The following is a 26,841-nucleotide window of genomic DNA, read 5'->3' on the forward strand; positions in this document are numbered from 1 at the left end:
AGGGCGGGGCTGCCGCTCACACCCTGACAGGAGGGCAGGGCTGCCACGCACACACAGAGAGCAGGGCGGGGCTGCCACTCACACCCACTCTACGGAGCACTTTTTGGGTCTGAGATAGACTGAGGCAGCTCTTTCGTCGGTGAAGAAGCCACAGCCCCCACATACACTGAAGGCCGTGATGGGGTGGGGATGTAGTTATAGTCCCCCTATCTGCACAAGCCCCCTGGATACCCATGAAACCAGCATCACGGGTTACCTGTTTGGAGGGAGGGTGGAACCAGGGAATGCAGAAACACACATAGGCAGACACATTTATGCATAGATTCTTAAGCTTTTCCTTTAAATTTTGTGTGTTGCCAATTCAAAAATCAAATTCTTTAACTAAATTTTAGTTTTAAACAATTATAAATTAAAAGGAAATAATATGAAACCCATTTCCTGTGAACTGAGTAGTGTCCTTGGGGTCAGGTGGAATAGAAAGTTAGTGATGCAGTGTTCCAGTGATTCAGGGGATGGAGAAACCATGAAGCCTGGGACCCATGAGAGGGATGCCTGGAGATGCTGGAGAGGATCTCGAGCAACTTGAGTGAGTGCAGAGTTCTCATCAACCAACACCCCACCTGAGCTCAGGGTCTCATCATCACTCCTCCTTTGCCACTGGAGGCTATAAAGTCTGGTTCTGCCCCAGACCTCTCGCTGTTAAGCTGAAAGATGCACACACGACTATTCTCAGACTTTTCTGACAAGGCCACTGAAAGGATGATCAACTTGCAGCAAAATGTTTTGCCAACATGAAACGCTACAAGTGATTAATCTGAGATTTCAAGGCCTTTATCTTGACCACTTTGTGTAAGATCCACTCTAAGTGTTTCATAACAGTTAAGCTGATCACATTATTACTTGTCAGAATTCATCATCTTTCCTTTTTCTCCAAAGATTTTGCTGGGTCTTTTTTTTTTCTTTTAGTCTGGGTCAGTCTGCTTTCATTTTCCAGGCACACTTTTTCCATCTTATCAGGACGATACATTTGCTATAGCTTCATAAGAGGAGGAGCAGCTCGCCATGGCCTCCAATCCTGTATGAGCGCAGTGAAGTGGGGGACTGTGGCTGCGAGTGGAGGAGCAGCTCACCATGGCCTCCAATCCTGTACTGGTGCAGTTAAGTGGGGGACTGTGGCTGTGAGTGGCACAAATCTGACATTTCATGAAAATATAAAACAGAATCAGACCCTCACTCCACTTCACTGACCCTCATCCATGCCTGGCCGTATGGTACACCCACACTCAACTACAAATCAGAAAACGCCCTGGGAGTGAGGTATATACACTGTAGAGTACTATGGATATTCCAGCAGCTAAGCATCTCCCCATTAGAACAGCAACAAGCCACTAAAGGCAGATAGATGTCAAAGAAACAACTCACAGGCCTCACTGCAGAAGAAAAACAGGAATGCACATGGAGGCAGTAGAACAGTAAAGCAAAGGTCTCGTGGCTACTATGAAGGCCAAGATCATGGTGATCTCTGATAGGAGGATGGAGGCAGGACTGCACAGGAATCCTGGTGTTCTGTTTCTTGACTTAGCTCAGGGTCACCAGAATGTTGATTTGTGAAAAAACATTGAAATGGACACCACTATTTCACAATGAAAGGGCTATACAGGTACATACACACATATACAAATATGTAGTTTACACAACACTGTGTGCCTCAGTCTGTTTTCTGCTACTATAACAGAATACCAGACTGGGTAATTTATAAAGAACAGAGATTTATTTCTTACAGTGTGGGAGACTGGGAAATCCAAAGTCGAGGGGCCTGCATCTGGTAAGGGTCTTCTTGCTGCACTGTACCATAGCAGAAGTCAGAAAAGCAAGAGAGCACAGACAGAGAGTGTTGCGGGAAGTCAGGGACCCCGAACGGAGGGACCTGCTGAAGCCGTGACAGAAGAACATAAATTGTGAAGATTTCATGGACACTTACTACTTCCCCAATCAATACTCTTTCAATCCTGTCATCTTTGTAAGCTGAGGATGTATGTCGCCTCAGGACCCTGTGATGATTGCATTAACTGCACAAATTGTTGGTAAAACATGTGTGTTTGAACAATATGAAATCTGGGCATCTTGAAAAAAGAACAGGATAACAGCGATGTTCAGGGAACCGGGCAGATAACCATTAGGTCTGACTGCCTGGGAGCCAGGCAGGACAGAGCCATATTTCTCTTATTGTCAAAAACAGGTAAGAAATATCGCTGAATTCTTTCCCCAGTAAGGCATATTAATAAGTAACAGCCCTGGGAAAAGAATGCATTCCGGGGGGGCCTCTAAAATGGCTGCTCTGGGAGTGTCTGCCTTATGCAGTTGTAGATAGTGATGAGCCCAAGTCTCCTGCAGCGCCCCCAGGTTTATCAGGATTAGGAAATTCCTGCCTAGTAAATTTTAGTCAGACTGGTTGTCTGCTCTCAAACCCTGTTTCCTGATGTTTATCAATAACAATGCGTGCATAGCAGGACAGGGAACCTCATTAGTATTTCCAGTTTTGCCCTAGCCTTGTGACCTTGCCCTGCCCATCTGCCTTGTGATATTCTGTTGCCCTTGAAACATGTGATCTGTGACCCACACCCTATTTGTACACTCCCTCCCCTTTGAAAATCACTAATAAAAACTTGCTGGTTTTACAGCTCAGGGGGCATCACAGAATCTGCTGACATTGGATGTCTGCCCCAGACACCCAGCTTTAAAATTTCTCTCTTTTGTACTCTTTCCCTTTATTTCTCAGACCAGCTGACACTTAGGGAAAATAGAAAAGAACCTATGTTGAAATATCGGGGGCTGGTTCCCCTGATAAGAGAGAAGGGGGATAAACTCATCTTTTAATCAGAAACCCACTCGTTCAGTAATGAACCCACTCCCACAATAGCAGCATTAACTCATTCACGAGAGCAAAGCACTCACGACCTAATCAGCTCCTAAGGTTCCACCTCGAACCTCTCAACCGTTGCACTGGAAATTAAGTTACACGAACTTGGAGGGAAGCGTTCAAACCACAGCAGTGTGTGTCTGTATTTAGGTGTCCATATCTATGTGTCTGTATCTACATGTATCTACAGGCAGTTCCTAACTTAGGAAGGTTTGAGTAACAATTTTCCACCTTTACAGCGGTGTGAAAGCAATACATGTCAGTACAAACTGTACTCCGCAAACCTATACAACGTTTTTCACTTCCAGTATTCAATAAATTTCATTTGGTATTCAATATTGCATTATAAATAGGCTTTGTGTTAGATGATTTTGCCCAACTCTAGGCTAACGTAAGAGTTCTGAGAATGTTTGAGGTAGGCTAGGCTATGATGTTCTGTAGGTTATATGTATTAAATGCATTTTCAATTTATGATTTTTCTGCTTACGATGAGTTTATCAGGACTTAATCCCATTGTAAGTTCAGCAGCATCTGTATGTATCTGTATCTACATTTATGTTTTCTGTACCTATGCATCTATAGCAATGCATCTCTCTCTGTATCTGTATTTGTACCTGTATCCATGTATCTGCCTATATTTACATCTGTATCTGTTTGTATCTGTGTATCGGTCTCTATGTATCTGTTTGCATCTATACCTCTGTATATATGTCTGTAACCGTATCTCTAACTGTCTCTATACAGACATATAGCTACCCTGTCTTCTCCCCAAGGGAGACAAAGATTTTAAATCAAAGAGACTCCTTCTCTTCCCCAGACCCGGAGGCACTTTCCTTCTTTCCTCAGTGGGGTCAGCAGAGAACAAGCCATTTTGAAGGCTCAGGCTAAAGTGCCCCTGATATCCACAGAGTCCCTGTTCTTTGGGGAAATGGGGTGTCTAGGCTCTGTGGCTTCTGGAAAATCAGGTGTTATGGGCCGAACTCTGTCCCCTCAAATTCATATGCTAAAGCCCTAAGACTCTGTACCTAAGAACAAGACCATTTGGAGACAGGTTCTTTAAAGAAGTAATTACGTTAAAACGAGGTCACTAGGGTGAGCTTTAATCCAATGACTGGCCTAAGCAGTTATTTATTTTAAAAGGAGATTAAGACTCAGATGCACCAAGTGAAAACCATGTGAGGACTCAGGGGAAAGACAGTTATCTACGAGCTAAGGAGAGAGGCCTCGGGAGAAACCAACCCTGGCGACCTCCTCGATCCTGGACTTCTGGCTTCCAAAACTGTGAGAAAATAAATTTAAGCTGTGCAGGCTGTGGTCCTGTGTTACGGCAGCCCTATAGACGAAGACACCAGGGAATGCTGGGCCTACGGCATGTTCGCATTTTGTGTAACTGGAATCACAGTGTGAATGAAAAGCCATTTCCCTGCCTTATAGCAGAGAACAATTTGAGAAGGGACAGTGGGCAGTGTGTGTGTTTGGCAGTAGATACCTGGTGGGGGGTGTTACTGGAAGTGGCTCGGCTCTGCCCTTTTCTCCTCAACCCTAGGCCCAGCAGGCCCCACAGTGACCCTTTGCTGTCTCCCAAATTCTTGCCCTTTTCAGGATGAACTTTGCCAGGACACAGGGAAACTGCACGTCCTAATGCAAACACACAGCTTCCTAAAAGTTTTTAATTTTCAAATTATGCAGGCAATACGTGGGTGTTTTTAGATGCATATAATCTTGAAGCACATACTCCCCAAACCCAAACCTCTCCTTAGGGAACCATTATTTTGTGTGCATCTGTCTGGGCATTTTCTTATTCAGTTACATGTTCACATGTGAGTACGTACCTGTATAGAGCATTCAGCTTGTTAAACAAATGGGGTCATGCAATACTTGCTATCCCAAAACCTACTTTCTTCATCTGGAAAAGAGGCTGAGGTCTTGTGGGTAAATGAGGAATTGACCCAGATGGCACAAACCCTGGGATCCTCTGAAGAGATGACAGGGACAAGACCCCCAATCCCCCTCCACAGCACTCCCCGCAGGGGTCGGCTGGAACCTCCATGGCACCCCCTGGCCCAGAGGTTGATATGCTTTCTGCCAAGAGCCAGTTAGTATTTTTGGCTTTGCAGGCCATGCAGTCTTTGTTGCAACTATTCAGCTCAGCTGTTTTAGCCTGAAAGCAGCCACAGACAACAAGCAAATCAATGGACATGGCTGTGTCCAAGAAAACTCAATCCACAAAGGCAGGTAGTGGGCCACACTGCTGCAGTCTGCTGACCTCCACACTCGAATCTGGAATCTTTTAAGGCTGCCCCATTCAGCTCTTGCTTCCCTTCCAATCTGCCTGTTGCTACCAATGTCCCAGGAGGGCATGAAGACCTCAGGCCAGCTGTGCTGAGAATCATCTGGAAGATTCTAAAGGCCGAGAAGCCAAAACTTCAGGAGGTGGAGCTTAGGCAGAAACACTCTTAAAGCTTCTCAGAGCCGGGTGCAGTGGCTCACGCCTGCAGTCCCAGCACTTCGGGAGAGCGAGGCGGGTGGATCACCTGAGTGAGGTCAGGAGTTTGAGACCAGCCTGGCCAACATGGTGAAACCCCGTCTCTACTAAAAATACAAAAATTAGCTGGGCTTAGTGGCACTTGCCTGTAGTCCCAGCTGAGGCAAGATAATTCCTTGAACCCGGGAAGCAGAGGTTGCAGTAAGCCAAGATCATGCCACTGCACTCAGGCCTGGGTGACAGAAAGACTGTCTTAAAAAAAAAAAAAAAAAAAACTCCCCAGGCCATTCAATTATGTAATGAGTTGGAGGGCTCGTTCTGTCCTCCAGGAATGATGGCCACTGACAACAAGGAGTGGGGTGGGGATGGGGCCCTGAAGGTAACGTCCCCTCAGCAATGACAAAAGGGACTCTAGTGAAGCTGGGAGACACGGGGGTGGTGGGTTCCTGGCGCTGGGCCCCACACCGTGTGGGTGGTGAAGGAGCCAGGCAGAGCCACCCTGGAACCCCAGCTGTCACTGACCACGGTGAGACATGAAAGCCAGATGACCAGGACAATGTCTGAGAAAGGGGCCTGTTCTGCCCAGGCCCTACGGTTCCAGAGGGTTTAAGTCAGTAGAGAGAGAGAACAAAACAACAGCAGACTTGAATACAACTTCCCCTTCCCACCCTGTCACTGAACGTCCTTTAAACCCCCTCCCACCTGGCCATGCTCCAGCCAGGAGTTTGATGACCGAGGGGCCTGGAGTCCGTTCTGAAAGCGTTTCTGCATTTTGGCTGACAAAATTAGTCGTCCTCCCAGACGCCCAGGGAGTGCGAGGACCTCTCACTGAAGTCTCTGCCACTCTTTAAAGGGTAGAGTTGGGGCCGGGCACGGTGGCTCAAGCCTGTAATCCCAGCACTTTGGGCGGATCACGAGGTCAGGAGATCGAGACCATCCTGGCTAACACGGTGAAACCCCGTCTCTACTAAAAAATACAAAAAACTAGCCGGGCGAGGTGGCGGGCGCCTGTAGTCCCAGCTACTCGGGAGGCTGAGGCAGGAGAATGGCGTGAACCCGGGAGGCGGAGCTTGCAGTGAGCTGAGATCCGGCCACTGCACTCCAGCCTGGGCGGCAGATGGGGAGGCGCTGCGGCCCCCAGACCCTAAGAGCTCAACCGCACAGCCCCAAAGGTCCCCTCTGCAGCCGACAGCGATTCACTGAAAGAAACCAGCCCTCGCAGCTCTGCAGATGCTGAGGGAGGCTCTGATGCCACAAGCCTTTCCCTTGCGACCGCTCTGCCTGCACAAAGACTCCTGCCCCTCGGCGGGTGGCGCCCCGCCCAACGCCCCCGGGCCCGGGATGCGCCTCAGCCCAGGGAGCTGCTCCAGCTCGCTGCGGGGTCCTGACCCCACCTGCAGACGGGACGCCTGGGCCAGGACGCGCAGCCTGGGCCCAACCAGGCAGGGCCCTCAGAGACAGGGACAGAGGAGAAAGCACAGCCTCTGCTGAGGTCACCCCTTTGACGACGACCCCACCACGCCAGCAGCTGCTGGCACCCACCGGTGCTAACTGCGCAAGGAAATCACGTGGGGCACACCTGGCCAATCATTCCACTCCATCCCATTTCCCTGATTGGTTCTGGGACAGACACATGACTCACCACAGCCAATGAGAACCAGCCCGGGGCTTGAGCTGGGAGTGCTGGGGAAAGCCTCGGTTTCCATCCGGGGAGGCAGAAATGAGAGAGGAGCCTCATCCCAGCGCAGGTGCAGGAGCCCTGGGCCCAGCCTCCCCACAGATGGGCCTGACTCAGGAGCCCGTAAATCCCCATCCGTGTTTAAACTCTTGAGTTGGGGCCGGGCACAGTGGCTCACGCCTGTAATCCCAGCATTTTGGGAGGCAGAGGAGGGCAGATCACCTGAGGTCACGGAGTTCGAGACCAGCCTGGCCAACATGGTGAAACCCCGTCTCTACCAAAAATACAAAATTAGCTGGGCATGGTGGCACATGCCTGTAATCCTAGCTACTCGGCAGGCTGAGGCAGGAGAATCGCCTGAACCCAGGACAGAGGTTGCAGTGAGATCGCGCCACTGCATTCCAGCCTGGGTGACAAAGCGAGACTCCGTCTCAAAAAAACAAAAACAACAACAAACTCTCAGTTGGGTTTTCTGTCACTTGCAAACCACTGTAACTATTATGTGTGGTTCCCTGGAGGCTTCTGCTGAGATTCCCCTCTGCAGCCTTAGAGTCCTGGTGACTCTTAAGCAAGGAGTGAGCCGGCGGGTGAGAAGGCGCCGGAGGATGGGGAAGGACGAGCCCGCGCCTGTGCTGTTCTCAGGGCTGTGTGCCTGCACCTGCCGCTGCACCTGCCGCCTCGGCTGGAAGAGCCCTGGGCCTTGAGTGGACCCGCCTGGAAAGCACCGCCTTCCTGAGCGTTCAGAGAAATAAGACCCTCAGTCACTGGCCCAGAGAAGCCCTAGCGAGAAGTGACCGAGGAACGCCGCTGCATCCTTCAGAAGCTCCTCAGGGAGCCCCACGCCATCTCCAGAGCCCAGCACCCTCTCCTCCTGCCCCTCCCCAGCCCCACTCTGCGCCCACAGGGCAGGAAACGTACCATGATGACAAACAGGGCAGGGGCTACAAAGGCCCAGATGGCGCCACTCCCCAACGACAGCCAGCAACTGCGGAGGGAAGCAGAGCCGTTACTTCAACCACCTCGTTCCACCTGCCAGCATACCTTCATCCAAAAGTAGCTGCTCAGGTGATGTCTTTCTCAGCTACACAGTCCACCTGGGGCAGCCATACAACATTCCTAATCCCTGCAAATGTACTTTTATCCATGATGATCCCACGTCTCCTTCTTGGAAAGGATTTTCCAGGTTTGCAGACCAGGACAGCAACCTCTGGAGAGTTTGGCCAAAATCCAAAATAGATTTTAATTTCATGATGAAGTAGACCTTTGCTGGGGACTGGCTTTCCTGCAGAGCACTTCAAATATGACCCAACAGGGGCCTTCTGCGAGGGATGGCCATACCGATGAGTCGTCAGTGACACAGCACCTGACCATGCCCATACGCCCAAAGCTCAGGGTCAGTTCCACTCCCTCAGTGCCCTCCAACTGAGAGGAAAGGTTCCAGAGGGTCCTAGTGATTGCTCTGATGTCCTGAGAGGAGGGTCCGGTTTGAGGATCTGGCCTCTGAAAAGTGATGCCCAGAACTCAGACAAAAAAAAAAAAAAAAACAAGTCAGCTCCTTCACAATTTCATCTCCAGAGCCTATGGCACTGTCAAGAGCCTAAGATTCCCTAGGACGTCTCATCTTCTTGACTCCTGGGACACTGTTTCCCAAGGACCTGGAGTGCCTTTAATTGGATCTGGGCAGGTGCGTGGTGCAGTCCTCACTAGCACACAATGTGGTGTCTCCCTGGGGCTGGTTTACTTCACTCCCTTGTGAGTGACTAAAGTCTCCCTCGGTGACTGCTCACTGAGCAGCAGGTCTGCCCCAATGCACAACAAACTCCATCTCATTTACTCCTATGCTGCCCCTGAGGTGCACGCTGTGATCACTCCCATCCTGCAGATGAGGAAGCTGAGCCCCAACCATAGCGTTGGTTGAGAAGTGACTTCACTGTGGGCAAACTGCCTCCCTGCCCCCATTCCTCCCCGAACCTCCCGGACCAGGAGACAGCAAATGCCCCAAAACAAGTGACAGCACCTGCAAGAGGCTCATTCATGGCTGCACACCCAGAGTGTGGAGAGGAGAAACCTCTCATCTGAGGATGCACCATTTAAAAGGAAAGTGCCTTTGGGAGGCCGAGACGGGCGGATCACGAGGTCAGGAGATCGAGACCATCCTGGCTAACTCGGTGAAACCCCATCTCTACTAAAAAATACAAAAAACTAGCCAGGCGAGGTGGCGGGTGCCTGTAGTCTCAGCTACTCGGGAGGCTGAGGCAGGAGAATGGCATAAATCCGGGAGGCGGAGCTTGCAGTGAGCTGAGATCTGGCCACTGCACTCCAGCCTGGGTGACAGAGCGAGACTCTGTCTCAAAAAAAAAAAAAAAAAGGAAAATGCACCGCAAGTCTGAATGGTATCTCTGCAAAGGCGCGATTCAAACCAGGCTCTCTGGAGAGTGGGATGCTTCTGCAAAGAGAGAGATTGTACTTTCCAGCATTTCATGCAGAATTTTAAGTCAACAAGGGGCTTCTGATAGATACCCTATCCTGTTCAGAAACCCGGTGAGCTTCCTGAACCTGGCTGGTGCTGCCTGGCTTTCGGGCAAGAGTGTGGGAAGAGGCTTATATTAGAGTCAGACCCTGGGACTCAGGACTGTGGGTGAGCCCAGCATCCCCAAGCTCTAGATGCGATAAAAGGGAAGAAATGTCATTGAGCTGTGTTTGAGGAGAACATTCTTCTTCTAATTAGTCCCTCAACTTCTAACAGCATCCAGAATTGAAAGCATGGCCAGGACAGTGGTCTGCGTAACCACGCTTGTTTCCACGTGCTCTCACACACTGCCTTCTACAAATGCTTCGCCTTCAGGTAACCTGCACCAACGTGGAAAAGGCTGCATTTCTCCCAGTTTCACTATTTGTCTGTACTATTATCTCATTTTGAAGCTGTGAAAATGCCCAGCTTCCTTTCTGTTTGTAAGCACCGTCAATATTTATCTTCCACGTTTTCACTCAGTGGTTTCTCAGCTTGGCTGGAACAGGTAGCAGCTTCCAAGAGACATTTGAGTGAAAGCTCTTTAACTCGTAAGGAAAGAAAATCGTATTTCTGGAACCTGAACAGCTGATCTGGTCCCACAGCACCATCCCATCCTCTTCCTGACACAACTGTGGACCCATGAGCTGCATTTCAAGTGGCAACAGGAGGTACTGGACATCGTAAGGTCCATTCCCTACTATCCAAGCAACGGGACCGTCGAGACCACCTGCCTGGCACACAGCAGGCCCCATGCACTCCAACATGCAGGGAACTGCCCCGCTGTCAGTTACTGGGCACACGGTCTGCACAGTGCCCTTGCTGACCACCCCAAGAAAGGGTGAAAGGGTCACAATGCAGCCTCCACGGATGACCAGAGCTGTGTCTGAGAAGACCACATGGGTGAAAAATTTCAAGCAGAAACTCCTGCAGCCTCCCCTGCTCTTCCTGGAGGCACTCTGTACTCTTTGTTGCTAGTTCCAAGACCCAAACATGTCCAGAGCACAGCTGGGTTGTTTCTCCCTCTCCCTGGACCACGACGTTCTCACTGCCTGGGCTTGTGGGAGCCAGCTTTGCACAGCACCCCTGCACCCAGAACTGCACAGGCAGGCAAGAGCCACGGGGCTCCTCACCACAACCGGTTCCACGGAACACCTGCCAAAAGCAAGGCATAGCCCTGTACTTACTTGTTGCTTGTTCCGTAACTGTCCATGGCAAATGACAGTGAAATGATGCAGATCAGAAGAGGAAAACCTGCAGAAGATCAGAGAATATCATGTTCACTTGCTCCAGTTTTCTTCCCTCCCTCCCTCCTCCCCGCTCCCTCCCTTCCTTTCTTCATTCCTTGTACACCTGATATATGTATACAGAGGGGGAACTATGTGCTACTTGTTGGGACACAGAACAGCCCCTATCCTCAAAGAACTTTTAGTCTAAACAAAGGAATAACACACACTCACACTCATACTCACATGTTCACACTTATGTACTAGACAAGAAAGTGTATGAGTCTTCATCAAAACAAACCACATGGGTGAGATGTGGCGTTGTGACTGGCAGGAAGGGAAGCTCAGCTTGGTCTATCTAGACCTGTGGTTCTCAACCAGGGCCAAGGTGGCCCCACAAGAGACAACTGGCAATGGCTTAAGTCATCTAGGGTTGTCATAACGGGATAGAATCAGGCAGGCAGAGGCCAGGGCTCCTGCTAAACACCCTACAAGACTGTCCCACAAGAGTCACCCAGCCCAAGTATCCATAGCGTTGGCTGAGAAGTCCTGTTCTAGAGCAGCAGGGGAAAAGGTGGGAGATCAGCTGGGACTAAGGGAACATTGGATATGGCTGACTTTGCCACGCACACAGTCCACATTCTTATAGTATTTGAGCCTATAATTTCCTTAGGGAACCCATCACACTCCATCTTTCCATGAGGTCCAGGTGGGCTGGTTCCTTCCTGGCTCTCAGGCATGTGACCCAGGACTGGCTGACTGCAACATCAAATTCCCCAGCCACAGCTATTGGTTCAAAGATGCACATGTGACCCTGGCTGGCCCAATGAGACTCAATCAAGGGCTTTCTTCAAAACTGTGGAGAAGAAACTCTCTTTCCCACCGAGCCCCTAAGAGGATAAGGATGTCAGTGAGCTTGGGGTCCAGGCAGCCCTTTTGGCACCACGAGAGATTACGTGGCTCCAACACACAGGAGATCAGATCTGAGACATGGAAAAAGAAGACAAAATCTTGATTATATTACTTAAGCTCAGGGATCAAGCCATATCTGAAGTCCAACATCTTGGAACTTTTTTGTTACATGAGCCATTACATTCCCTTTTTGCCTTAGCCAGTTCAAGTTGGATTTCTATTACTTGAAACTGAGTGTGACAAATTAAATGTGTTTAATATTTGACAAAGCCAAGTGAGACCTTTGGGGGTGGTGAGAGAAGGGAGGTCCATGAATGAGGTAGAAAGCACCTGGATCACAGCAGTCCCCAGAGCTTCGTCATTCTGTAACGAAAACACTCTATGGTCAAACTACTTTTAGAAACTCCCCTGACCCAAATCTGAACTGGCCTCTACTTTCACTTTTAAAGTGCAGAGGTTTTGTGTGCTAATGTGTCTCATGACTCTCCAAAAGGAAGATCGCATTGCAGCACTTCTCAAGCTCAGCCATCCATGGAATCTGTCTGGAAACATGGCTCTGCCTCCACATGCACCTGTGAGCTTTGAAACAGATCCTGCACGAATGGGAATCTGTTTCTGAAAAGAACACACTTCTGGTTACTCAGAAAGTGGGGCATCGTCCACCGGGCCTGCTCTGGTGCAGCCACCCCAAGCACAGCAGCCTCTGTCCTCTGCTCCCTCTGCAGGGAAGGATGGGAGAGAGATGGAAAGGCTGCAGAGAACCAGCTCCTTACTCCACCCCTGAACCTTTTCCACAGGAGGATGCTCAAGAGAAGCAGCTCCTGGCACATCTCGGATTCCTGGGATAGCAGCGGGGGCGACGGAAACCCACGGAGAGCATGCGGCTCTCTGCCTCAGCAGCTGAGGTCACACAGGTTCTTGGAGATTTCTGCTCCAGAGGAAGGAGGAGGAGGGAAGGTGGCTCCTGGCACCCACCCCCGGCTCTAGCACCCGCCCGAGTGCCTCCAGGCCACAGTCCTCCAGTGCCCTCTGCGGGCAGAGTACACACCGTGCCTGCCCTTCCAAATGTCAGGGTTTGGATTTTAAGTTAATTACCCTGGAAAGACATTTCCTGAATAGCCTTGTCTCTGAAATACTTTGTTTTACATGTCAAAAGGATTTAAATGCATTACAGAATGTCTGGGCAATAAAGTTGTCCAGAAGGAGACGAGGCGGCCTCTGTGGAAGAGGTGCACAGTTGGGGCCCAGCAGTGACTGTGGGCCTTTGTCATCTGGTCACTCTGAGTTTCCCTGTGTGAGCTCCGCTGCCATTTCTTCCCCTGCATCGACCCCTGCGTCCAGCAGAGGCCAAGGGCAAGGACAAAGGGTCTGTCTGGGAACAGGGTGCGCCCCGCTGTCTGCTTCCTCCAAAACGAGCTGCAGAAGCTATGAAGTCTGCGTGAGTGAGTTTGTGGGGCTTTTTAAGAAGAAAACATTCCTAAGTGGGAGGATGAGGAGAGGGGCAGTAGGATGGAGAAGGCAGTGAGTGGAAAGAGCATGGGCTTTGGGGCCAGATGACACCTCGTTCTATTCCTGGGACCAGGTGTGCAGCTGCAAGGAACCAGCTGAAATTCTGTGCTCAGACCGTGGGAACGGAGTGAGTGCCTTCATCATTAGGACGTGAGGATTCAGCTGTCTCTGAATCACGAGCCCCTCGATGATGAAGCTAATCCTGCAATAATCTCTATCATCAACCAGCTCAGACCTCACCCCTTTCCCACCACTGCTGTCATCTGAAACTCTCACACAGTAACCCGGGCAGACCTGGAACATGCTTCTGCCGACAATTTAAGTCCCTCTGGCCCTGTCATCAGAGACGTTTACTTTGTGTGCTCCTCTTTGCAACACGGTGACCTTTAGAGGGACCGGACAGGTGCTGTCCTTGGCATCTGCCCCTAAGATTCAGGGGCAGGTGAGGAGCATGTGTTGAGAGATTAACCGAGGTGGGTGAAGCGAAGGCCTGGGAGGACAGGCACAGGGGCAAGGTGTCCCGAAGGATGGGGTGGAGGGAGACAATACCAAGGAACTGTGGAAGTCACTGGTGCCACCTATTTCCAGATGCCCCACATGTGGGCACAGGGGAGGTCCGCACTCCTGCCCCTCGGGGCTCTTGAGGCCATGGGGCTGGCTCTGGGCACTGAGTTGTGTACAGAAGCGACACGTGTCTTATGGGCTGAGCACATGATTTCCAGTGCAGGGTCCTCTCTGACCCCTTCCCTTGCACAGCATCCAGCAATGGCTTGAGGCGGTGCCTTCTCCATCTGCCTGGGCTCTTCACTGTCCACCACCACTAGCCACCGTGGACCTGTCACGTGCACAGGAAAATGACATTTGTTCTTTAAAACCAAGGAGGGATGGAAGCTGTTTGTTATCGCAGCCTTGCCAGCCTGCCCTGACTGACCCCTCCTGTGATCGTGGCATTACGCAGTCTCCCTGGAATGAAAATGCAGCTTCAGAGAAAGGGGGGCCTGGAACGAAGATTAAGTTTTGTCCCCAGAGGAATAAGAGCTCACAAAAGAAACTAAGTTGCAATAAAGAAAAATAAAGCGAGTTACATTCCCTTCACCTCTGAGTTGCAATCAGAGTTTCTTGTCTGCTTCAGTGACGTGTACATTCTCCAATGCTGGTCACTCTGCTCTCCTGGCTTCCTTGTGGGCTCCTTGAGGACAGAGGTTATCTGTCCCTCCCTTCAGAGTTCCTAGCACAAGTCTAGTAGTCAACAACACCTGAAGGTGAGGTGTGGGTTTGCTGCCCCCACCACCCCACCTCAGCTTCAGAACAGTCTCTAGGTTTCCAAAAAATAATACTGCTCAAAAACTAGAGTAAGGCCCGGGTGAAATCTGCAGGAAGGAGCCACTCTCCCAGGGGCTCCCCCCGCCTGCTCTGGGTGGCCTCCAGCTCCTTCATTAAAAACTGAAGGTCGAGAGAGTCCCACTGCCTGCAGACCCCCCGACTTCAGCTTGTAGCCAGCTCCGATCCATTTGGAATGAAAGACACAGTTCTTGGGCTCCTGATGAAATTAATTAAGGGAAAGCTGACAGGGAGATAGATGGAGGTTGCAGGACTCACAGAACCAGCCAGCGCTCCATTTGCAGAGAACTGTGTCAGGGACTACAAGCTCAGTCTCCTCCTGGGGCCGCACTGGTATCAGAAAACACACAGTTCCAGTCCCTGTTGTCAAGGAGGAATATAAACTCAGGGCATCAGATCTCCTCATTTTTCAAAAGAATTTTGTAATCTTGTGTAAAATCCCTCAATCTTAAAATATTGGCAAAAGTTTCATTTTTTCCCTTTAGTATTGTGCAGATCAAATAAAACATCCTTCCAGGCTAGACTGGTTTAGATTCTCTGTCTGTCACACACGCACCCCAACCCTATCCCATCGGCGACACAGACAGCCCCATACAGAGATTCCTCTCACTCTAGCAACAAATCCTACAGACACTTTTCGTTCACCCCAGCTGTCTCTTCTGTGGCTTATGGAGAGTGTGTGTGCACGCACACGTGTACATATGCCTCTAAATTACATGACTGTATCCATAAAGAAACTATAATAAACTATAGATGGTTGGCCGTAAATCATCCTCTAAATCCTCCCTGATGAGGTCAGATATCATCGGAAGGAGCAGCTCTCCTCTCTGGGGCATCACAGAGGCCTGAAGAAGCAGGTCCCACGTGACCTGGAGGGAGGGCAGAGGACACTGGCCTCAGTACGAGTGTGTGCAAAAGCATCCTCGTGATGATACAGCGTGAGCAGCGAGACAGGACAGAGGACATCCGTGTGACTGGGGGAGCTCCCTGCATGACCAGCAGCAGTCTGGAGGTGGCTGCCCAAGTGGCCTCTTCAGTCTCCGCAGCGAGCCACGAGGGGAGCACAATTTATCTCCACTTAATCCTCAAATAAATTACGTTTGCCAACTCAAAGCACAAAGTAAGCCTGTTTAGCTGCTACTTGCATAATGAAGACTGTGAAAATTAAATGTATTCGAAACAAGCAGCAGGTCTGGTCAATGTTCCACAACAACTGTGAGAATGCTGAGTGTCAACGCACAGCCCGGCCCAGAGCTCCAGTGCCCACTGGGACTCCTTGGGATGGGCAAGGGCAAAGCTCAGCAAGGAAGCCTCGTCACTGGGGAGCGGACTCCCAGAGTGACAGCACGAGCCGCTCAGCGGACGCCTCCCCAGTGACAGCTATCGCTGAAAAAAAAGTTTTTAAAAACATAATCATTTAAAGTCTCTGCACATTTTCCTAAGGGTATAGAGCAAATTAAGAAAAATTAGCTCAAGAAAATCTACTAAATCTTGTTAAGAAGACTGAGTCTGTGGCACTTCAGCCAAAACCTGCTTCACTGCCCAGCTTGGTGTGACAGAGGCTCTGCTCCAAGTAGGTGTGGGCAAGAGACAGGGCTCCACTCCCTCCAGCTCCCAGTCCAGGGCTGTGGTATGTCTCCAGGCTGGGGGAGGTGGGGAAGGCTGCCCGCATTTCTCATTCCCCCAAACTTTATGCTCTAGAAGCTCTAGTCCAGGTAAAAGCAGCTGAAAGGTTGGGACTCCCTTCCTCCTCCAACCCATAGTATGCAGGGTCTGTCCAGGTGTGGCAGGCTCAGAACCCTGGGGCCTCACTGCCCCCATCTCTGTTGACTCATAGGGCAGAGGTTCTACACTGGGAGAGACAAGCTCGGAAGATCTGAAGCTATTTCCCCGACCCAGTGCCCTGCATGAGAGGCAGACATGTCACTCCACAAAAAGTGGGCCACTGTCCTTGCCTGCAGCTCCAGAGCAGTACCTCAGGAATTCTTCCCAGGAAAAGAAGCTACCCATTAGGTTAGAGAACTCCAAAGTGCTCCCCATGGGAACCGATCTGAAACAGAGTGGAGAAGTTCAAGCCTAACGTAGTCTGGGGAAGAATGGAGCCTTTGCAGTAGGGAATGAAGAGGAAGCTGGTGGCTCCATGACAACACCAAGATAACCATATTCCGGCTGGTTTACGGGAGAGAGCCAGGGAAGAGACAGCTAAGAAGAGCCTTCCTGGGGTCAGAACAAACCTCAGAGACTGGCCTCAAAAATACCCCTACAAAGGGGCCTGGAGTTAATTAGATCAAGCTATAAAGCAGCATGTGCCCCAAGCTATTGTTGGAAACAACAGAGCCAGAGTCTGGCAATTAGTGGAACCTAACAGATGGTGTTATACAAACATAAGTAGAGAGCTTGAGAGACAGGCCATGGAAAGAGACAGCAGTGCCCCGCTAAAACCACTGTCATCCCAGGGTGACTGCACATGCCTGAGACTGCCCTCTGGGGAGTGACCTCAGAGGACTCACACCATCACACCACAAGGGAAACAGACCTTGCTAAACAGTCCAGCCAAGTTACTAAACAAATAAATAAGCAAGCAGGGAGAAGCCACCGAAGCAGGGAACCTGTATCAAGGGTGGCTACAATGTATCATCTAAGATGGCAAGTCTTCAACAAAAAACCATGAGACATACAAAGAAACCAGAAAGTGTGACACGTACACGGGAAAACTCTAGGCCACAGAAACTGCCTGTGAGAAGGCTCAGTTGTCGTATTTATCAAAAAAAAAAAGACTTCAAAGCAATCATTATAAATATGTTCAAAGAACTAAAAGAAACTATCGTTGAAAAAGTAAAGGACTGCATAACGACCCTGTCTCATCAAACACAGAATAGCAATAAAGAGATCACAATTCTAAAAAAAGAACCAAATGGAAGTTCTGGAGTTGAAAAGTATAATAACTGAAATTTTAAAACTCCACTAGAGGGGTTCCAAAATAGATCCAAACTGAAGAAGAATCAGTGAACTTGAAGAGAGATAAAGAAAGATTACGCAATTTAAGAAAAAAAAGAACGAAGAAAAATCAAGAGTCTCCGAGAAATGTGGAACACCATTAAGCACACCAACCTATTCATAACGGGAATATTAGAAAGAGAAGAGAGAGACAAAGGAACACAAAATGTATTTCAATAAATAATGGCTGAAATGTTCCCAAATTTGATGAAGATAATTAATCTAAGAAGCTCAATAAACACCAAAACATGTGCCAGGCATGGTGGCTCACGCCTGTAATCCCAGCCCTTTGGGAGGCTGAAGTGGGCGGACTGCTTGTGCCCAAAAGTTCAGGACCAGCCTGGACAACATGGAGAAACTCTGTCTCTCCAAAAACACAAAAATTAGCCAGGCATGGTGACATGTAACTGTGGTCCCAGCTACTCAAGAGGGTGAGGTGGAAGCATCACTTGAGGCTGGGAGGCGGAGGCTGCAGTGAGCGGTGCCACTGCACTCCAGCCTGGGTGATTGAAACCCTGTCACAAAAAGAAGAAGAAAAAAAAAAAATAAACACAATGAGATATACACCCAGTCACATCAGAGTTAAAGTGCTGAAAGACAAATACGAAAAGAAAGTCTTGAAAGAATCAACAGAAAAACAATTCTTTAAATACAAGGGGCCCCAGTAAGATTAAGTCTTGATTTATTATGAGAGACAACAGAGCCAGAAGGCAGTGAGATGATGTAATCAAAGAACGAAAAGCAAGAAAGAATCTTATATCTGGAAAAACTACTTTTTAAAAATGAAGATGAAATAAAGGCATTTCCAGATAAACAACAACTAAATCTGTTGCTAGCAGACATGCCTTACAAGAAATAACAAAGAAAGTTCTCCAGGCTGAAAGCAAATGACCCCAAAAAGTAATCTTAACACACACAGAAACATATATACACATAGCAAGCAACACCACCAGATGGAAACTCAAATTCACAGGAAAAAAATACAGAGAACCAGAAATAGGAAATAAGAAGGTTAATATAACTCTATAAATATGTACTTGCTCTCCTTTTATCCCAGCTTCCTTAAAAGATACAAGATTAAAGCAATAGTTATAAAAATGTATCATTGAATTGTGCCTTATACAGATGTAATATGTATAACAATAATCACAGAACAAAAGAGAGAATATGCCTATATAAAAATAATGTTTGTATTTTGTAATTTAGTATAAATTTGGAATAGATTCTAATATGCTAAGATGTATATAGTAAGCATTAGGTCAATCGCTAGGAAAATAACCAAAGAAAGTGAAAAAATCATTAAGAGAATTAAACTGTTACACTAGGAAATATTCACTTAATTCAAAAGAAAGAAGTAAAGGAAGAATAAACAAAACAGACAGCAAACATATAGAAAACCAAGAGAAGCCGGGTGCGGTGGCTCAAGCCTGTAATCCCAGCACTTTGGGAGGCCGAGACGGGCGGATCACGAGGTCAGGAGATTGAGACCATCCTGGCTAACACGGTGAAACCCCGTCTCTACTAAAAAATACAAAAAACTAGCCGGGCGAGGTGGCGGGTGCCTGTAGTGCCAGCTACTCGGGAGGCTGAGGCAGGAGAATGGTGTAAACCCGGGAGGCGGAGCTTGCAGTGAGCTGAGATCCAGCTACTGCACTCCAGCCTGGGTGACAGAGCGAGACTCCGTCTCAAAAAAAAAAAAAAGAAAACCAAGAGAAAAATTGTTGATGTGAATTCACCATATATATCATAACATTACATGTGAAAGGATTAAATGACCCAGCCAAAAGGCAGAAATTGACAGACAATTTTAAAAAATCCAGTTGTATTCTGTTTACAGGAGATATGCCTTAGGTTCAAAGACACAAATAAGTAGAAAGTAAAAGGATGGAAAATATATATACTCTGCAAACAGCAACTGCAAGAAAGCTGGAGTGGCTCTACTAATCATATGGGACAAACAGACTTTAAAACAAAACATAAGGAGATGAAGAGATGTTTTATTAATGTAAAAGGGTTGATTCGTCAGGAAGATGTAAGTATAAACATATGTGTACCTAAAAACAGAACCCCAAGCGACAGGAAACAACATCAACAAATTGAAGGGAGAAACAGACAATACAATAAATGGTGACTTCAACACTTCAGTAATGGACAGAACAACTAGAAAAAAGATCAGTGAGAAAACAGAAGACTTGAACAACACTATAAACCAACTTAGGCCTAACAGATATCTGGAGACCACTCCATCCAACAGCAGAATACACATTCTTCTCAAGGGCATATGGAACACTTTCCAGGATAGATACTTGCTAAGACATAAAACAAACCTTCATACAGTTAAAAGGACTGAAATCATACAAAATATGCTGTCTTTCCACAATGAAATAAAATTAGACATCAATAATAGAAAAAAGTGAGAAACTCACGAATATGTGCAAATTAAACAACACAATAATCAATGGGTCAAATAAAAATTAAATAAATTTGAAAATACTTTGAGATGAATTTAAAACGAAGGCACAAATGAAATATACAGGATGCAGTTAAAGCAGTGGGAAGAAGAAAATATATCACTATACATGCCTATATTAAAAAAGAAAATCTCAACTCAGTAACCTCAACTTTCACTTCAACACACTGGAAAACAAGAAGAAACTAAAGCCAAAATAAGCAGAAGGAAAGAAAAGAATGAAGATTAAAGCAGAAATTAAAGAAACCGATAATAGAAAAACAAAAAAGAAAATCAAACCAAAAGTTGGTTCTTTGAAAAGATCACCAAAATTGATAAATCAAGTCAGGAAGGTTGGAAATGTTTCCAAGTGATGGGGAATTTTTGCCTTTGATCAGCCAGTGGATTCTCCTTCCTAGCTGGGTCTCTAGGTGGCACCAAGAAGCATAATATGAAGATGAAAGCACATCTGACTTTCCCTATCCCATCCTATCAAACCCCATTTCCATCTCCCCCCATCCCCACCTGCCCCTTCTGTCCCCACTTCCACCTGTCTCATCCTGTCCTGCCTGCCCCATCCCCACCTATCTCTTCCTGTCCCTCCTGCCCTGCCATCCCACCTGCCCTGCCCCACCTACCCCATCCCATCCCATAGTAGTAACGGTGCTTGCTGTCCTCCGACCCAAAGACCTTGATCACCATGCTGTAGAGGTGCAGCCCTTCCACCAGCATCCATGCAAAGGCACTCAGGAAGAAGTAGTGTAGGAGCACGGCCATCACCCGGCAGGGGGTCTAGGATTTAACCAGAGATGGGAGGTGAGACAGCCCAGGGTGGGCCCTGGGCGTGGCTATGGTCCCAGCCTCCCAGTATCCGTGGCCTGGGGGGGTCTTTTGGTCATGTGACCACATTTCTTCCCAGGGTATCTTCCTGTTGCTCAGGCCCAGGGATTTGGGTGCAGCACGTGACTCATGGCTAGCCAATCACAGTACCATGTTGTCCCCAGGGATGGTGATTGTTTCAGGAAAGGGCACAGGACTCAGGCCCAACCAATCAGCAAAACTATCCATTCCTTGCAACACGATTGGCTCAGGGATGGGCACATGACTCACCTGGTCCAATCAGGGTGGATACTGGGGCTAAGATGGGGACTATGGAAGAGTTTCCCTCCCCTCAAGTGAGGACTGGAACAGGGAACTTTGGAAGCCATGTGGCTCCCAGAGAGGTGTGGAGCCTGCTGCCTGCCATGTGGCTGAACCCCAGATGCTGAGACTTCTAGTTCTAACTAAATTGACTGCAGCTTCCAAGTTGTAGTTACCCAGAACTGAAAGGGGCTCAGGCAACCATGCTGCTCCACAGGCTTCCCCTCAGTAGGGCTCAGGGACAGACAGGCAGGGCCTTGGGAACCTCTCCATTCCTCCCCTGTGGGCCAGAGGCTCCAAGTGCCCAGGACGGAGAGAGGCAGGCCCTGAACTGTGCAGCCTCAGATCTTCCTGGGGCTCCACCCCTCTGCTCCCCATGAGTCCAGGTGCTGGGAACAGCCAGAGCTTGTCCCTTAGCTCTAGATAAAAGTCCAGGGAACCAGAGCCCAGGAAGGAACACAAGCCAAGGACCCCAGGACAACCCAGCTCTGCTGGTGCTCCAAGTTGTGTCCTTCAGATGTGTCCAAGTCAGTTCTCAGAGAAGGAATGTATGAGCCACTAAATGTGTTTCTTCTCATCATGATCTGTTATATATAGATAAAAAATAAGACACACCTATTATTTTTGTTGGCTCAGCGACCCCTGGCCCTGTGTCTTCCAGGACCAGCTGCCCCTTTCTCTTGGGGAGCAGCCCCTCCCTACCCGAGAGGCTCAGGTGGGACCAACCACTACAATCATCCTCTCCCATCTGGCACAAAGGTTTACCCTGTAGGCACACCCCTCAAACAGGACCAATCGGAGCCCTTCCCTGGGATTTAGACATAGGTCTCTGGGAGAGCAGGGCCAATCAGAGCCCTTCCCTGGGATTCAGAGACAGGTCTCTGGAACAGGGGGACCAATCAGAACCCTTCTCTGGGATTCAGACACAGGGTTCTAGAGGAAAGATGCTCTCCCAGTCCCCTAGGGCCACCAGCTGGGATTATAGACACCTGGAGCTGCTGCAGACCTGCCTCCCCTCCTGCTGCCAGCACACAGTGGAACCTCGCTCCCCAGCGTGGACTTGGACAGGCAGCATCAGCATCACCTGAATGATTGATAGAAATACAGTATTCTGGGCCCCACCCACAGCTCCTGAACCAAAATCTGCACTGTAAGGAATCCTTGCATGATGGTTCACACCGGAGCCTGAGAAGCATCCAGCAGGAGAGCATGAGGCCATTGCACACCCTGTCCATTTCACGGTGCATCCAGGAACTTCGCGGATGCTCCCGAGTCCAAGGTGGGGTGCCCTGTGAGGGAGGTGCCTGCTGCCACAGGAAGGCGGGTCCGTCCATAGGCAGCAGCCCCAGGACATGCATGGGGACAAAGGGCTCCGCTGGGCTGTGAGGAGAGGCTCTGCTGATCCGCTGGGCATGGGGTAAAGCATCATCTTCTGTTGGCCAATCCTGATTGCACCCTAAGACCACAGGCTTATCCTGCTGGGTTCCTAAGAGCTTCTACCAGAACCAGCTCCCTTTTTCCTCCCACACATGGAGCAGGCAGCCCTCTGTTTTTCTCTTCCATCAGCTGGTTTACAAGCCCACGTCACTCTGCTGCTGGGTCACTTCAGAGAGTCTCAGCTCTTTGACTTCTGTGAGGTCTAAGACTTCCTAGGGCCCCGGAGAACCCCCAACTCCATGCAAAGAGCAGGGAAAGGTGGCATCTACGTCTGCAGGTCTGCGTCCCTGAGCAGAGGTGGCACAACTGTTTGCTGTCAAGCACCTGATGAAGCGCACAGCCTGCAGATGACAAGAGTCCTGGTCTGCCCACACCAGGCCGTCAGCTTGGCCAAGGCCTGTAAGCCCTGTGCCCCAATTCCTTTATCTGTAGGCTGGGAGGATGACAGGCTGCTTAGAGGGTGAGATAGCTTTGCAGATGCAAGCCCTTGTCACCGTGCCTTGCGCGTAGCTGATGCTAGGCAGTGTGAGTGGGTGGCAGCAGCGGCAGCTTTACCCGAGGCTGGCGTGCAGCAGAGGAACCAGCTCGTGCACGTCACGGTCTCTGCTTCCCCCAAAAAACCACAGCCCTGGTTGTCTGGTGAGACAGGGTCTGAAATTTGAGTGGAAAAAGCTAGCAGGAGAAGGTGCCACCCAGTGACATCTGAGGAGGCAGGGGAAGGACAGCGCAGGAACAAGGAGCTGCGCCCACTCACCGTGCCCGGCTCAAGGTGGAAGCTAACGAGCAGCAGGACCTGGGCCACCAGCACAGCGAAGGACAAGTTGGCGTGGATGTGGTAGCGCTGGTTCCGGATGGTGCTCACGGAGCTGAGGACAGAAGCAGGGTGTGAGGCCCAGGCCCTGCGCCGACCCAGTCCCCCCAGGCTCAGCTCCATGGCCCACAAAGTCCCTGTATCCATTTCTCCAAGAGCAGCCAGAAGGGCTGCTGTCACTCCCTGCTGTGGACCCTCAGTGGCTCCCTATTGCTCTTGGATCTGATCCCAGCTCCTTGCATGCCCACCCAGCCCTACACAGTCTGATCCTGGGCCGTGGCTCTGCCCTGACTCAGTTCTTTTCTTTCCCAACTCATGTTCCTGCTTCTCAAAGTCCCAGCTTATTCCAGCTGTGGGGCCTTTGCATAGCTGTTCCCATGCGGTAAACCCTCTCCCTGGTCCCTGCATGGCGGCCGGAATGTCTCCCTCAGCATAAGCTTCCTGACCACCGCTGGGACCCAGCTGCACCCCTCCCTCTCTGCCCTGCTGCCTCGTGGCGTGATCACCGTGAAGATGTTTGTTCTCGCTTTTGTTTACTTGGTTATTGTCCAGTCCCCATTCAAGCATGTTCTCATCTCTCTTGGGCACAGTCAGGCCCTCAAAGCCGACCACACGCCTGTGCTGAGGAACGTGGGAGCCAGAATGAATGTCTGAACTGAGGGGGGCTGAGGTGTCCCCAGGCCCATGGCCATCTCCTTTTGCCTGGCTTGGGTTCCATCAGAATTCCTCTGCCTGGGCTGGGGGCCTTTCCAGACCTTTCCAGCTTAGCTAAGCCTGGTGCTCTTACCTCCACAGCCCCTCCCCTCTCCCATCTCATCCATCTTGAGATCTGGGGTGCAGGCAGGGGCTGAGGGGCTGTTGGGTGGATTAGAAAAGGGGACTCACGACAGCACGGCGAAGGTGACCAGCGTGGCCACCAGGCAGAGCACGGAGAGGGAGCAGCCCACATAGCTGATAGATGACAGCGCCACCTGGTGTCCGCGTGCAAGCTGCGGGGAGCAGAATAGAGGCGTCAGCAGCTGGCCCAGCCACCCCATCGGAGCCTGAAGCTGCAGAGGGCCCAGGCAGGTGCACAGCTGGTCCCGTGTGAGCGTGGTGCTGACCACCAAGCCCTGCCTCCCAGCCCAAATGTCTGTTGCTGCCACCTACAGAGGCTGATGCTGGGGTTGCAGCCCTGGTTCTGTGCGTGCATGTCCAGTGCCCCGAGGTACCCGACAGATCACTCAGGCTGCCTCAGCCACGGTCTGCAGACTGCGGCTGACGGGCTCGGCCAGGCGCTGAGTGTCCTGTCTACACTGCAATACACCGGGCTGTAGACAAAGAATCAGCCCCGGAGCCAGACCTCCCGGGTTCAAGTCCTAGCTGGGCCATGTCCTGGCTGACAATCTGGGACATGTGACACTCAGCTGTGAAATGAAAATAACGCCCACTCTCCACTCCCAGTGGCCACAAGGACTCCATGAATTTACAAACATAAAGTGCTGAAGCAGCTAGGGAAGAGCCGGTTACTGCCCCGGCCCGAGGCCGCGACCCTCCCAGTGCCCGCACAATGGCTGCCGCCTGCACACTGTGGGCCTCAAGAAAGCTCTCTAAATGGACACGGTGGTGATCTCCAGCACCCGTGTCTGCAGGGTCCCAACACCTTGAGGGAATGAGGCAGAGCAAAACACACCTGGGGACTGAGCGGCTGCAGAGCCACAAAGGATCGAACCAAAGCCGCAGTTCACCAACTGCACAATCCAGAAGGCGCTCCCTCGGTTCCCAAGTCGGGGCCTCAAGCTCAGACACGTGTGACCCTGGGCTCCAGGAGGCTCTGGGCTCCTAAGCCACAGGCCTGGAAAGGCAGCCTCCCAGCTGCTCACGTGCAGGAGGGCGCCACGTGCTTCCTCCTGTGGTCCATGGCTCTTGTCAGAGACCCAGCTGAAGCCTGAAGCCTGCATCATGCTGTCCCCGTCGGGCACAGAAACCCCAGTCCCCAGACCCGTGTCCCCCATCCTCTGAGACCCCTGCTTCCAGCTTCCTCCCATGGCATGGGGGTAGGGGGAGTCTAAATGCCTTCTCCCCTGATCACCAGGACAAAGGAACAAAAGGAGGCCACTCTGAGTGCATAAAGAGCTGTTGGCAATGACAGAGGAGACACCGCAGGCCCAGGGGACCCCAGTTCAAGGGGAGGCAGGCAGTGTCCTGGACCTCAGGGAGTAACCTGGGGCCAGGGGGCCATGGGAAGCCCGAACACTCAGCAAGCACTGCCTTCAACTGTGATTGACAGGGAGTGGGCTCACGCCCGAGGGGCTATAGACGTGCTAGATTCCTAGATGCGTGGGGCTGGGGTAGGGGCAACCTGGACCCCGCAGCCTGGGCCTCCCCTTTTAGCAGGAGCTCACTTTCACCCTGCAGGCCGTGGTATCCTCTCTGGGGTCCAGTGCTTGCGGGAGACGGGGCCTTGGCCGGGCCCCTATCAGGAGTGAAGCAGCTGTTGCCATGACACCAGCAGCATTTCCCCTGGAGGGGCTCTTTTGTGCTCTCGGGCTCAGGGACAAGGCAGAGAGGCTGAGGGCTGGGCAGACCCACCTGTGCCCAACGCCGGCTCAGGCCTCAGCAGGCAAGGACCTGGGCACAAGTTCCGATTTCCCGGGGGCTGGACTTCCCTCTCCACGGACATCGTGGCTATAATGGGAAAGGTGGACACTGCGTGGCCAGGACCAGGGAGATGGAAGAATTCCCCTTCTAGGTTCATGATGCCTGAGGGTGAGAGGGGACTTTGAAGAAAGGGGCCCCCTGTCCCCTCAGGAGAATGGCTGCGATTTCTTGTTCTTGTCTCTGGTTATTGCAGAATCATCCAGTTAGGGTGGGAGAGCCCCACTATTCCTTCTCCCATGGATAAACCTTTCTCCTTCAACTCCTGGGCCTGGCCTCCCATATCTGAGAAGACCTTCAGGCTGCTGACCTCTGCCTCCTGGGACTCACAGCCACGCCCGTGGGCTTCCCTGCAGCAGGTACCACGATGTTCCCTGGGTGTGTGCCTCCATCTCGGCTTCCCCTGACCCTTGTGGACTCTCTTACAACTGGGCTGGAGGAACTCAAGGTTGAGACTTTGGTGAACTCACACCAACTCTGCCCAGAGCCCACTCCCTATCCCTGCCTGGCAACACCCAGTGCACCTGGGACGCTGTGGGTGAACAGGGGCCTCCCGGAGGCCCGGGACTGCCCAGTGCTGCCCATCTCTGCTCCACCAGGTGGGAGCTGAGGTCACAGGCGTCTTCTGCCGGCAGAAGGGGCTTTATGGGAGGGGAAGGCACTCCTCAGTCACCTGCTGAGTATGTTTGGCAAAACAAGTTCCTCAACAGGCGACACTGCCAGTGCCTTCCCACCACAGCATTTTCGGCAATGGAAACAAACATCTCCATCTGCAGATGGACAGGCCAAG

General features: G+C 50.6%; 1 protein-coding gene across 2 annotated transcripts in view; it reads right to left on the reverse strand.

Moving 5' to 3' along the window:
• ADGRD1 (adhesion G protein-coupled receptor D1) overlaps positions 1–26,841 on the reverse strand; it is a 190,553-nt gene that overhangs the window by 18,044 nt on the left and 145,668 nt on the right. For both annotated transcript variants that reach the window (XM_011961176.1, XM_011961167.1), the window contains 5 exons: positions 24,300–24,403; positions 23,358–23,469; positions 20,665–20,818; positions 10,780–10,846; positions 8,002–8,068 (listed from right to left, as the gene is read on the reverse strand). In XM_011961176.1, the coding sequence (XP_011816566.1) occupies positions 8,002–8,068; positions 10,780–10,846; positions 20,665–20,818; positions 23,358–23,469; positions 24,300–24,403 (504 nt within the window). The remainder of the gene's footprint in view (positions 1–8,001; positions 8,069–10,779; positions 10,847–20,664; positions 20,819–23,357; positions 23,470–24,299; positions 24,404–26,841) is intronic.

Source organism: Colobus angolensis, unplaced genomic scaffold (genome assembly GCF_000951035.1).
Source record: "Colobus angolensis palliatus isolate OR3802 unplaced genomic scaffold, Cang.pa_1.0 Scaffold115, whole genome shotgun sequence".
NCBI lineage: Eukaryota > Metazoa > Chordata > Mammalia > Primates > Cercopithecidae > Colobus > Colobus angolensis.